The sequence below is a fragment of the Nerophis lumbriciformis genome, linkage group LG16 (assembly GCF_033978685.3).
Source record: "Nerophis lumbriciformis linkage group LG16, RoL_Nlum_v2.1, whole genome shotgun sequence".
Taxonomy (NCBI): domain Eukaryota; kingdom Metazoa; phylum Chordata; class Actinopteri; order Syngnathiformes; family Syngnathidae; genus Nerophis; species Nerophis lumbriciformis.
In genome coordinates, this window is record NC_084563.2 from 20,452,348 (window position 1) to 20,466,057 (window position 13,710).

At 39.3% G+C, this 13,710-nt stretch overlaps 1 protein-coding gene across 1 annotated transcript; it reads left to right on the top strand.

Annotated features, from left to right (window-relative positions):
* Positions 1-1,123: 1,123 nt before the first annotated feature.
* On the top strand, positions 1,124-10,450 carry cops6 (COP9 signalosome subunit 6). Its single transcript, XM_061977323.1, has 9 exons — positions 1,124-1,263; positions 1,334-1,465; positions 1,542-1,630; positions 5,728-5,790; positions 5,857-5,904; positions 5,988-6,102; positions 7,676-7,768; positions 10,033-10,133; positions 10,203-10,450. The coding sequence occupies exons 1-9, from the start codon at positions 1,152-1,154 to the stop codon at positions 10,341-10,343; spliced, it is 894 nt and encodes a 297-aa protein (XP_061833307.1). The 5' UTR covers positions 1,124-1,151; the 3' UTR covers positions 10,344-10,450.
* Positions 10,451-13,710: the final 3,260 nt, after the last annotated feature.

Sequence of the window (13,710 nt, forward strand, 5' to 3'; positions counted from 1 at the left end):
AAAATTTCCCTTGTGGACCAAAGTTTGTCTAAATTTCTGGAGTGAGTGTGTTGGCCGGATATGCTGAAGAACAACAACAACAAGTAAGGCCTCCTTTTTCTATTTGGCTTAATGGTTTACAATTATCAATCAAATCTTGGAGGATGATTAAGACTACAAAGGCCATTTAATTGATATCTTTGTTAAAAACATTTAAAGTGATTTAGGTAGCCCTTTTTGTCTTTTTTTCATATCGTTTATTATTATTACTTATTGATATTTAATACTCTGTCTGTATTTGCTTTTGTTTTATTTCTCTGACATGTTTTTTCTGATGTCCTGATTTGCTCAACCTGATGTGTGGATTGTTGTTTATGTTGAAAGTGCCTTGAATTTTGTGTACATTATAAATGTATGCTTGTTGTTTAATAAAATAAAAATTAAAAAATTAAAAACAACAGGAATGCGCCTTCATCAACACTCCGCCGGAAACACCAGCTACTTGCCTACAAGATCCGGCGTCAGTTAATGCACTTTATTTAAAACCTTAAAAATAACAATAAACATATTCATCTATCCCTAAATATATAAATACATTCTTTATTATTTTATGTTGAATATATTTTTTTTAAACATCTCAGTCATGCTTGCTTAAAGTTCACCAGCCCACGGCGCATGCGCGTCTTTCGGCACAAGATGGCGACGAGCAACGGCGGCGGAATGGAAGTAGACGGGGCAGGCGAGTACCTTCTTTTAAATTCAACATTTATCCCAAATTCCCTCCATTACAGCGACACAGCTCCACGCCTAAACACAATTATGTCCGTATACGGTGATATACTTTGGTGTTGAGGCGAGTTGGCAGACAAATGTTCGGTGTGTAGCTCTGGGCTGACACAGGTTTGGTTAGTTGCTGGCAAAGATGTCAACAACTCAGCTAGTTTGAGGCTATTTTAACTTCTTTCTTTATTTGACTCATACTGTGTCACTGCACAACAACAATAAATGAGTCAGGCTTTACTATAAAGTTAGTACTCGCCCCCCCAAATCCCATAAAGCTGTCATATTGTTGCTTTTCCACACTGCATGTAAGTCTGTATTTAATTATGTTAATTGCTGAGAAGTGACCCTGTGTGTTGTGTTGTTGTGTGTCTGCAGCCAGCCCCGGTGTCATGGCTTCCGGCATGACCGGCAGCGTCTCGGTGGCTTTGCATCCTCTCGTCATTCTCAACATATCCGACCACTGGATACGGATCCGTTCACAAGAGGGCCGACCCATGCAAGGTGTGTGTGTGTGCCTGTCTGTCAGGCTGGACTGTTGTGTAATGTTTGCGGTTGTGTCTCACCTTCCCAGTCATCGGCGCGCTCATCGGGAAGCAAGAGGGCCGGAACATCGAGGTGATGAACTCCTTTGAGCTGCTTTCGCACACCACGGACGACAAAGTGCACATTGACAAGGAGTACTACTACATCAAGGAGGAGCAATGTGAGCTTTTGGGAAAAAAATAGCATTGGTGTTGGGTCGGAAGTAGTAATTAATCATCAGGTGTGGGCTTTTGCAGTCAAACAGGTGTTCAAAGAAATGGAGTTCCTGGGCTGGTACACCACCGGCGGCCCCCCGGACCAGTCTGATATCCATATTCACAAGCAGGTGGGTGAACAGTAGTGATGGGTTGATGAGGCGTCATGAAGCGTTTCGACACATTGCAAAACTGTGTTGATACTGTGTCACTAAATACTGACATCTGCTGGACATTAAAAATCCCTACAGGCAACCTATAGACCGACTAAACTGACACTGATTTTATGACCTAGTATAGTACAGGGTTCGGCAACCCAAAATGTTGAAAGAGCCATATTGGACCAAATATACAAAAACAAATCTGTCTGGAGCCGCAAAAAAATAAAAGCCATATTACATACAGATAGTGTGTCATGAGATATAAATTGAATTACCGGTAAGAGGACTTAAAGGAAACTAAATGAGCTCAAATATAGCTACTAATGAGGCATAATGATGCAATATGTACATATAACTAGCCTAAATAGCATGTTAGCATCGATTAGCTTGCAGTCATGCAGTGACCAAATATGCCTGATTAGCACTCCACACAAGTCAATAACATCAACAAAACTCATCTTGGTGCATTCATGCACAACGTTAAAAGTTTGGTGGACAAAATGAGACAGATAAAGAAGTGGCATAAAACACGTCCGAGAAAGTCGGAGAAAGTTACACATGTAAACAAACTACGGTGAGTTCATAGACCGCCAAAATTAGTGGGACAAAACGGCGCACGCTAGTGATGGGTCCGGCAACATAGATGCATCGGCACATGCGTCAAGCTCATAGAGCAAAACCCTGTGTCGGTGCGTGTACCGCTTTTAGAAAGTCACGTGACCGATCATGAACTGTTTCGGTCACGTCACCGATACGCGAACTGTCACACTGACGCCTCCTCTGTGCCCTGTGACCGGGTCTTTTCTACAGCCGGAGAAATAACTAAGAAGAGACATCGTCTAAAATGTAATACGTTGGAAAAACTGTTTTTTTTTTCATAAAAGTGTAAAAAAAAAAAAAAAAATACCCAGTCCACAAGCATCCTCATTCTCAACATGTTCTCTTAGATGTCCATGTCATGATACATGTTCACATTATTTGACTGTATCTAAAAAAAGATAAATATATTTTTGTTTCAATGAAGATATGAAATAATCCTAAATGAAATACAATGACTTGGTTTATATTATTATATATATATAATATATATATTTTTCTATTGTAATATTTTTCTATTTTGTTTCCATTTACAGCCCCATTATTTACTTTTTACTTTTTAAATTCGATCTCAATTTTGTACACTGCTGCTGGAATTTTAATTTTCCTGAGGGAACTCTCCTGAAGGAATCAATAAAGTACTATCTATCTATATATCTATTGTATATACTAGGTCAGGGGTCGGCAACCCAAAATGTTGAAAGAGCCATATTGGACCAAAAATACAAAAACAAATCTGTCTTGAGCCGCAAAAAATTAAAAGCCATATTACATACAGATAGTGTGTCATGAGATACAAATTGAATTAAGATGACTTAAAGGAAACTAAATGACCTCAAATATACCTACAAACGAGCCATAATGATGCAATATGTACATATAGCTAGCCTAAATAGCATGTTAGCATCGATTAGCTTGCAGTCATGCAGTGACCAAATATGCCCGATTAGAACTCCACACAAGTCAATAACATCAACAAAACTCACCTTGGTGCATTCATGCACAACGTTAAAAGTTTGGTGGACAAAATGAGACAGAAAAAGAAGTGGCATAAAACACGTCCTAGAAAGTCGGAGAAAGTTGTACATGTAAACAAACTACGGTGAGTTCAAAGACCGCCAAAATTAGTAGGACAAAACGGCGCTCGCCAAATACTCGAGTCAGTGAAGCATGTTTAATATAAACAGTGTGCTTTATAACAATTAGGGAGGTTTGTGTCATGTTTGTCCTCCTACATAAACCATATCAAAACAAAAAATATATTTTTTTCCCCTCATCTTTTTCCATTTTTCATACATTTTTGAAAAAGCTCCAGAGAGCCACTAGGGCGGCGCTATAGAGCCGCATGCGGCTCTAGAGCCGCGGGTTGCCGACCCCTGACCTAGTATATACACTAATATAAACCAAGTCATTGTATTTCATTTAGTATTATTTCATATCTGCATTTAAATAAAAATATATTTATCTTTTTTAGATACAGTCAAATAATGTGAACATGTATCATAACATGGAAATGTAAGAGAACGTGTTGTGAATGAGGATGCTTGTGGACTGGGAATGTTTTTTCTTGTTTTGTTTTTTACACATTTTTATTCCAAAAAAAACAGTTTTTCCAACATATTAAATTTTAGACGATTTCTTTTCTTAGTTATTATTTCTCCGGCTGACAGCATTGAGGAGGTAGATTTGTTAATGTACGACAATTCTGTCGTACAAATGCGACATTTAACCTGCAGAAAATATATGAAAAGTAAACTAAGAATCATTTTGAAGAGATTTTGAATTCTAAAAGATCAAGCGGAAACTTTGAGAGAACAGGATGAAACGACAAGGAAATGAACACAAATATCTTTTTTCCCCGATATATGATCAAAATATTCCCACACGGCGGAAATCTTTCTTTTTGCCTGAGGCTGCTCCATGATCTCCGACGACGACAAATTACAAATGACCAACGACAGAAGTGCGGCGATTCTGTTGGCAGCAGCATCTCGTTGACAGATGCGCTTCCTTATAAACACAGTTTGGCGCGCAGGCGTCAGTTCAACACAGTTCGCGTATCGGTCACGTGACCGAATCAGCTCGTGATCGGTCACGTGACTTTCTAAAAGCGGTACGCGCACCGACACAGGGTTTTGCTCTATGAGCTCGACGCATGCGCCGATGCATCGGTGTTGCCGGACCCATCACTAGTGAACAGTAAATATTAGAGATAAATGCTTTCAAATGAAATATCGGAAATTATCAGTATCTTTTTTATTATCTGTATCTTTTTTTAAATTTTTTATTAAATCAACATAAAAAACACAAGATACACTTACAATTAGTGCACCAACCCAAAAAACCTCCCTCCTCCATTTACACTCATTCACACAAAAGGGTTGTTTCTTTCTGTTATTAATATTCTGGTTCCTACATTATATATCAATATATATCAATACAGTATGCAAGGGATACAGTCCATAAGCACACATGATTGTGCGTGCTGCTAATAGTACTAACCTTTAACAGTTAATTTTTACTAATTTTCATTAATTACTAGTTTCTATGTAACTGTTTTTATATTGTTTTACTTTCTTTTTTATTCAAGAAAATGTTTTAAATTTATTTATCTTATTGTATTTTATTAATTTTTAAAAAAAGGACCTTATCTTCACCATACCTGGTTGTCCAAATTAGGCATAATAATGTGTTAATTCCACGACTGTATATATCGGTTGATATCGGTATCGTTTGATATCGGTATCGGTAATTAAAGAGTTGGACAATATCGGATATCGGCAAAAAGCCATTATCGGACATCCCTAATGATTAGCTACACAAAAGGAAAATCGCTCATGAAGAGGAAGAGACAAGAAGCTATAAACAGAATATACACTATAAAGAGCTAAGAAAACTACAACTTAGAGCGTTCCAAGAGGAGGGAAAAAGGAAAGCAAAGCACTATGAAATTAGTTTAAAAAACTTAAGTAAATCAAAATCACTCTTCTTCAGAGGGTACAAAGAAATCAGGGAATAAAACGAGGCAATACTTATCAACTTGGTTCAAGGCTGGAGGTACATGACGAGACGATATACTCTGGCAACAAGACAGGGGAAGACGAGAGCTCTATACACACACACATGAGGGAGGGTGACACAGGTGGGCGCAATCAGGAAAGAAATCAGACAGGAGGAAGGGCAAGTGGCCTGAAACGAGAGGAGGATAAGACTTTCAACATTAAGCAGGACCTTCTCCAGACAACCCCAAAACAGAACTTCCCTCACCGCTGTGTGACAGCATCCAGTGGGGAATCACAACAAAATTAGGCATAATAATGTGTTAATTCCACAACTGTATATATCGGTATCGGTTGATATCGGAATCGGTAATTAAGAGTTGGACAATATCGGATATCGGCAAAAAAGCCATTATCGGACATCCCTACTGAATATCCTCACCACCTTGATTGTTTTGATTCTCCTGTCAGGTGTGTGAAATCATCGAGAGTCCGCTCTTCCTCAAGCTCAACCCGTTGACCAAACACACTGATGTGAGTGTCTGCTCCGGTGTCAAACCGTCGCCACCCTCAAGAAGTTAACCGTGTTTTCTTCCTCAGCTGCCGGTCAGCGTGTTCGAGTCCGTCATCGACATCATCAGCGGCGAGGTAGCCGTCCTCTCAAGTGTGACCTTTTTTAGCTTTAACCGCAGCAGCGACGCTCCTTTCAACGTCCTTGTCTCCCGACGCAGGCCACCATGCTGTTCGCCGAGCTGAACTACACCCTCGCCACGGAGGAGGCCGAGAGGATCGGCGTGGACCACGTGGCCCGCATGACGGCCACTGGCACCGGAGAGAACTCCACAGGTAAGGTCGGACTAAGGTTGTATGGTATACCGGTATAAGTATAGTTCCGGGATACTAATGAATCATATTCGGTATTAAAAGGTACTGGTCCCACCCCCCGTCGTCACATTGTGTCATTGCTGGTTTACGAGCGGACGAGCATGTTCGGCAGCGCACAATCACAGAGTACTTACAAGCAGACACAGTGTGTAGACAGAAAAGGGAGAACGGATGCATTTTGGCTTAAAAACTAACGATAAAGGTGAAGTTATAACACTGAAATGCCCTCAGGAAGAGGTGCTTTAAGACATGGCTAGCTAGCTAGGTGCTAAAGTCCATCCGCAGTCTGCAGTGTTTTAGCTACTTCTAAATCACTCATCCTCATCTCCATGGCGACAAATAAAGTAAGTTTCTTACAAGTATCATCCCTGCTGGACGAGGAATAGCTAAACATGCTTCACTACACACCGTAGCTCACCGGCGTCACAATGTAAACAAACGCCATAGGTGGATCTACACCTGACATCCACTGTAATGATACCAAGTACAGGAGCGTGTCTAGTCAATACTACTATGATTAATATAAACAAATGGCATTGGTGAAGCTACACCTGACATCCACTGTAATGATACCAAGTACAAGAGCGTATCTAGTCGATACTACTATGATTAATATAAACAAACTGCATTGGTGATCTACACCTGACATCCACTGTAACGATACCAAGTACAAGAGCGTATCAAGTCGATACTACTATAATTAATATAAACCAACGGCATTGGTGAATCTACACCTGACATCCACTGTAACGATACCAAGTACAAGAGCGTATCTAGTTGATACTACTATGATTAATATAAACAAACAGCATTGGTGAATCTACACCTGACATCCACTGTAATGATACCAAGTACAAGAGCGTATCTAGTCGATACTACTATGATTACATATATATTTTTTGGCATCACAACATCTTCTTTCGTTTAAAAAAAATTTATATCATGTTTATAAACTCAGGAAATATGTCCATGGACACATGAGGACTTTGAATATGACCAATGTATGATCCTGTCACTACTAGGTATCGGATTGATACCTAAATTTGTGGTATCAAACAACAGAAGTATAAGTGATTATTACATTTTAACAGAAGTGTAGATAGAACATGTTAAAAGAGAAAGTAAGCAGATATTACGGTAACAGTAAATGAACAAGTAGATTAATAATTCATTTTCTACCACTTGTCCTTAATAATGTTGACAAAATAATAGAATGATAAATGACACAATATGTTACTGCATATGTCAGCAGACTAAATTAGGAGCCTTAGTTTGCTTACTTACTATAATAAAAGACAAGTTGTCTTGTATGTTCACTATTTTATTTAAGGACAAACTTGCAATAAGAGACAACATTGTTTGTTCAAATAAAGCCAATAATGGAATTTTTTGTGGTCCCCTTTCTTTAGAAAAGTATCGAAATACATTTTGGTACCGGTACCAAAATATTGGTATTGGGACAACACTATGTCATACTGGGACATCATTGAAGTTCCAGTGTCTCACCGAGTTGTTTTTGTTGTTGTGGTGATAGTCGCCGAGCACCTGATAGTCCAGCACAGCGCCATCAAGATGCTGCACAGTCGCGTGAAGATCATCCTGGAGTACGTCAAAGCCGCGGAAGCAGGTGAGACACCGTTGCCGAGCGACAAAATAATGTCTGAGCTTCAAAACGCTTTCTCGCAGCGCGTCATCAAGTTGAGGCGCGTCGTTACGTGTACGTCACTTTCTGGCAGTGATCCATCTTTCTTAGCCCTCTGCAACATCTTAGCGTTTATTTTTTTAAATTTAATAGCTGGGATAAGCTCCAGTACCCCCCCCGTAACCCTCGAAAGGGACAAGCGGTAGAAAATGGGTGGATGAGCTGTCAAGTTTTTTAATGTGCGGGCGCTAGAAAATGGATGGATGGATGGTATCTTTGCATTCAAGTCATTATTAGCATTGTCCCACTAGATAGAGCTGTTTTTCTTGTCACTGTTTAATAAAAACCTGCATTTTGACTTTTTATGCAAGTAAATGTCAAATATATCAGATTTGGGAGGAAAAATAGTATTTTATTTAAACGCTTTATAAAATATTCCTAATGGAAAAAAAAACATTTACAAATGTGACCTAATTTAAAGCGGAACTTCATTCACAAACCTCAAAGACTATAAAAATGGGACCCATTACCTCCCTGCTTGGCACTCAGCATCAAGGGTTGGAATTGGGGGTTATATCACCAAAAATGATTCCCGGGCGCGGCCACCGCTGCTGCCCACTGCTCCCCTCACCTCCCAGGGGGTGATCAAGGGTGAAGGGTCAAATGCAGAGAATAATCTCGCCACACCTAGTGTGTGTGTGTGTGACAATCATTGGTACTTTAACTTTAACTTTAATGTATTTTTTTTAATCATGCATTCTAACTTGTAATGTATGGCAAGTAAGAGGTGGCAGTATAGGAATACGCAATTCCGCCCATAAAGCCCTCTTAAAAACATCCGAAAAACGCCAACAATCCTTATTTACATCTCGTGACCAGGATATTAGCGATATTTATTATAAGCGCCAACGCTGATCACAGAGGGCTAACTGGCTTATGCTGCTATTGACATGTTGAGCAAAAATTAATTCCAGATTATACTGTAAATCATGCCTCACCTGTATCGTAGAAGGTTGTGGACATAAACCGCAAAGTTTGTCAACTTTGAAATTCAATTTAGACCCGGCCGGGGATGGCAAGAAAGACACAAAGTTGTTAATTGTTGATGGAAAGTGGAAGATATAAACATCTCAGTGAGAGCAGACATTGTACAGGAAGTGATTGCTTTATTATGTTGGTAGTTTATATTTCTTGTTCAGCACTTCGCAATACAGCGACATGATGCTTAGTTTCACTAAAGCTGCATCTGTTTAGCGCACAGGTTCTGAAACTTGTACGTCGTCCTCCTTATATTCAGGCTCAAAAATAGAAGTTTCTTGATCATCATTTGTCCCGAAGTAGTCTTTGTTGTTGCTCCTGAAGGCTATGATTAGTAGTGTTGTTATTGTTGAAGGGAAAGTGAAATTAATACAAATGATCAATCAAAATGATCAAAATATTTAAGTATTACATGTTATTATGAATGTTACTACATGACATATGTACTTACAGGGTGTATATAAAACCTCGATAGAGGTTTTTTAGAGGGCTTTATAGGCGGAATAGAGAAAATCTCATTGGATCCACTATTAGCTGACTTTTGCTAGCATTTATTTAAGTGTTAGAATGCATAAAAAAAATCAAAACATATGCTCTTGTTTTACATAAGGATTGTGAATGATCGGCAAAATTGCCCCCAAGATGGCGCTGTCCAAGGGTCACTGCCCAATGAAAGGGTTTTATTCATCTTAAACGTACAGTATAGGCCTAAAGTTTGGACACACCTTCTCATTTCAATGCGTTTTCTTTGTTTTCATGACTATTTACATTGTAGATTGTCACTAAAGGCATCAAAACTATGACACCTGTGAAGTGAAAACCCTTTCAGCTCATCGAGAGAATGCCAAGAGTTTGCAAAACAGTAATCAGAGCAAAGGGTGGCTATTTTGAAGAAACTAGAATATAAAACATGTTTTCAGTCATTTCACTTTTTTTTTTGTTAAGTACATAACTCCGCATGTGTTCATTCATAGTTTTGATGCCTTAAGTGACAATCTACAATGTAAATAGTCGTGAAAATAAAGAAAACGCATCGAATGAGAAGGTGTCCAAACTTTTGGCCTGTACTGTATGTATATTCTTTTGTTTTATGGTTAAAATAAAATGTTTTTTTGGTCAAAATACTGAAAGATTGTATATTTTGTAAATGTGATTTAATCAGGTGTATTGAGAGCTGCTCGAGTTTTCGTTCACTGCCTTTGTTCCGACAGGTGAAGTTCCGTTCAACCACGAGATCTTGCGAGAAGCCAACGCCCTGTGCCACCGACTGCCGGTCCTCAGCACCATCAAGTTCAAAACGGACTTCTACGACGTAAGACATCTTATCACCCGCCAAATACAAAATACTGTTGTGACATCGCCCTCTTGTGTCGCCCTGCAGCAATGCAACGACGTGGGCCTCATGGCCTACCTGGGCTCCATCACCAAGACCTGCAACAGCATGAACCAGTTCATCAACAAGTTCAACGTCCTCTACGACCGCCAGGGCATCGGACGCCGGATGAGAGGACTCTTTTTCTGATTGGTCAACAAACTGAGGCTCTCACCACTGCAAACGAACATTTTCACCCCCGTTTGATTCCCATGTCACAGTGATGTATGTAATAAAGTGTTTACTGTTATTTTTTTCATAGGGCTTGTGCATTTTTTTTCCCCCCAGCTCTTAAAGGGGCGGCACGCCTTTTCTTACATGTGCACTTTTTTTAAGACGAGCTCATGAAATCTACACAACGTGGCAAGTTTGGTTTGAAGTCGCCTTCCTGCTGTTTGACAGCCTCTGGAGGGGCCTAAAGTGGGGGTCTCACATTGGACGAGTCAGCATTAATGACATTTAATGATCTGCTGTTTTTATGAGGAAGGAGCCAAACAAGCACAAGTCAACCTTTTTTTTTTTTCCAACGTTTTTTTGGGGGGACTTGAAACATCTTCCTTAGGCGTGAGAGAATATGAAAAAAAAAAAAACAAACATGATTATTAACGATGCTATTGGACTTTTCCGTATATTCTAAAGCTTTAGGATGCATTCAAGGACATCTTTGTGCAACGTGTTCAATATGTCCCATTGGACGAGTGCGTTAACGACATTTAATGATCCGTTGTTTTTATGAGAAAGGAGCTAAACAAGCACAACCTTTTTATTTTCCAACGTTTATTTTTTACTTAAAACAGCTTCCTTAGGCGTGAGATTGAATATAAAAATATAAAACAAAAAATATAACGAGGCTTTTGGACTTTTCCGAACATTCTAAAGCTTTGTTTAGTTTATTTTGGACTTGAAACATCTTCCTTAGGCGTGAGATAGAATATGAAAAACAACCAACATGATTATCATTGGCGTTGCTAGGCCTATTTTAGGGGGGCTCAAGCCCCCCTAAAATATTCTTAAGTATAAATAATTTGGTGTTAAATTTTTTTTTTTTTTTTTTACAAATACATGCCGACATATTCATTATAAAGTGGCCCGAATATGAGTTTATATAAATAATCATAGAACCTGTCATTATTCACTCAGTTTCCCCTCACTTCATAGCGTAAGGTAAGAGAGCCCCTTTCGTGCGTCAGTATCCAATCCATTACACTTGTTCATATAGAAAATGCCGACATCACTCAAAATCCAGTCCGCATTTTCTCTGCGACCTTGCTTGCGGTCCTTGGACTTGTTCATATAGAAAATGCCCACATCACTCAAAATCCAGTCCGCATTTTCTCTGCGACCTTGCCTGCGATCCTGTAGGTCAGGGGTCCTCAAGTACAAATCTTGAAGGTCCACAATTTTTTTTTTTTAAACAGGCTGGGTCCGTTTATTATCGGTCAAGCTTATATAGTAGCAGGAGGTAGGTAGTTTAACATTTTCTTAAAATTAACAAAAATAAAATAAATATCCAATAAAATACATGAAATATTTTCTTTGAAACAAAAATAAATAAGAACTTTGAAAAAATGTGTCCTCTGCATTTGACCCATCCCTTGATCACCCCCTGGGAGGTGAGGGGAGCAGTGGGCAGCAGTGGCGCTGCGCCCGGGAATCATTTTTGGTGATTTAACCCCCAATTCCAACCCTTGATGCTGAGTGCCAAGCAGGGAAGAATGCTGGTATGAGCTTTTAAACATAACCCGTTAACTGCTGCCAATCAAATGGTGAATAAGATACTCTTTAGGGTTCATATGTTTGTAAATCTGACTGTGATGAAGTCAGTGCCTCACCAGCCATGTCAACCTCACCGCACGTTACTGCTCTGTTGCTATTTGTTGTTGTGTCATAGATTTAACAAAAATCTTGCTTGATGTTTCATATGACTTTTTCAGCCTCGTGATTTCTTTTTTTCTTAGCTCTGAATCATGAGGAAATGTCTCTTCAAATTCGCGGTGCTCTTTCAGATAGTGACGTTTCAGATTGTCACTTTTCACCAGAGCAACAGTACTGTAGCATATTAGACACATTGGTCTGGTTCTTGCAGTAGGTAGGATGAAACATATTGCTCTGTCCATTCTTCCTTGAAACGTCGGTTTTCCCTGTCCACCTTTCTTTTACCAGCCTGAGCCAACTTGGAGCATGCCATTGTGATTTGATTGACATTCAGTGACTGACGAGTGAACAGTTAGCGAAGTAGCGATACGAGACAACTGTGTGCCTGCAGCGAAAGGTTCCATGCACTGTGCACTGCACATGTGTATGACCCAGGTGGTAACAGCCTATCAGCGCGTCGTTGTGATAGAGATGACAACCCATACCCCGGAATCAGCCAATCAGAGTGGCGTTCTCTCGCTCTCACTCCGTCTCTCTCTCTGAGAGAGAGAGAGAGAGAGAGAGAGAGAGAGAGACGGAGTGAGTGAGACACGATCAAGTGTAAACGAAACGTGGAGATATTTGACTAAAAACAACAAAGAACGTTGACTTGCGCTAGCGATAACTCACAGATGAATACAATTATTATATTTTTTTATAATAATTATAATTATAATAATAAAAAAATATTTTTTTTTTTTTTTTTTTTTTACTATAATTCGTGCTGGGTCCGGACGGACACGTCGCTGGGTCCGGACTTGGACCGCGGTCCGCCTGTTGAGGATCCCTGCTGTAGGTGTACGAAGCACATTAGCACATAGCACTGCAGAACAAGAACGTGAACGGATGCAAAATGGACATAAGAAACTTTTTCAAGAAAGTAAGTATTCATCACTGCTTGTATTAAAATGTATTAGCTCCACTTTACACCAGGTCTGTGTTTGACAAAAAGTTACATTCCCACTCTAAAGCAATGCTGCTACTTAGTTAGCTAGTTAGCCTGAAATGCATCATGAAGGTCCTGGTTATTTATAAAGTTAAATGTGCACTCTTTTTTTACCATTTGCTATCTTTGGGGTTACTTCCTTCTGGAGCATCAGCTGTGTTTCTCACTTTACACATGGAGGAGAACAGGAGCTGAGCTCATTCACGTATGACTATCATCAGTAGATAATAATAATAATCACTCCACAACCCCTATTGACCTGTAAGAGTCAGGGCAGAGGAGCACATAAAGTGAGAGGGGAGAGGCCTCTACTGGAAAGGTGAGCAGGAGAATAATGATACATATAAATAAATATTAAAACTTTTTTTTTTTTTTAAATGGCTTATCGATAAGCCATTTGTTTTATTTATTTCTGGGTGGATCATGTTGACTATTGGTCCTCCTAATTGTCAATCATTCTGGTGATGTTACCTTATTGCAGTGAATATATATATATATATATATATATATATATATATATATATATATATATGAAAGACTTAATATGTATTTATAGATATATATAAGAAAAACCCAGACACCATCTTTGTAGTCATTTTTCTCCTGCGTGGACTTCCGTCTTCCTTTACAATGAGTGAAGCTGCACGAAACCTTGTG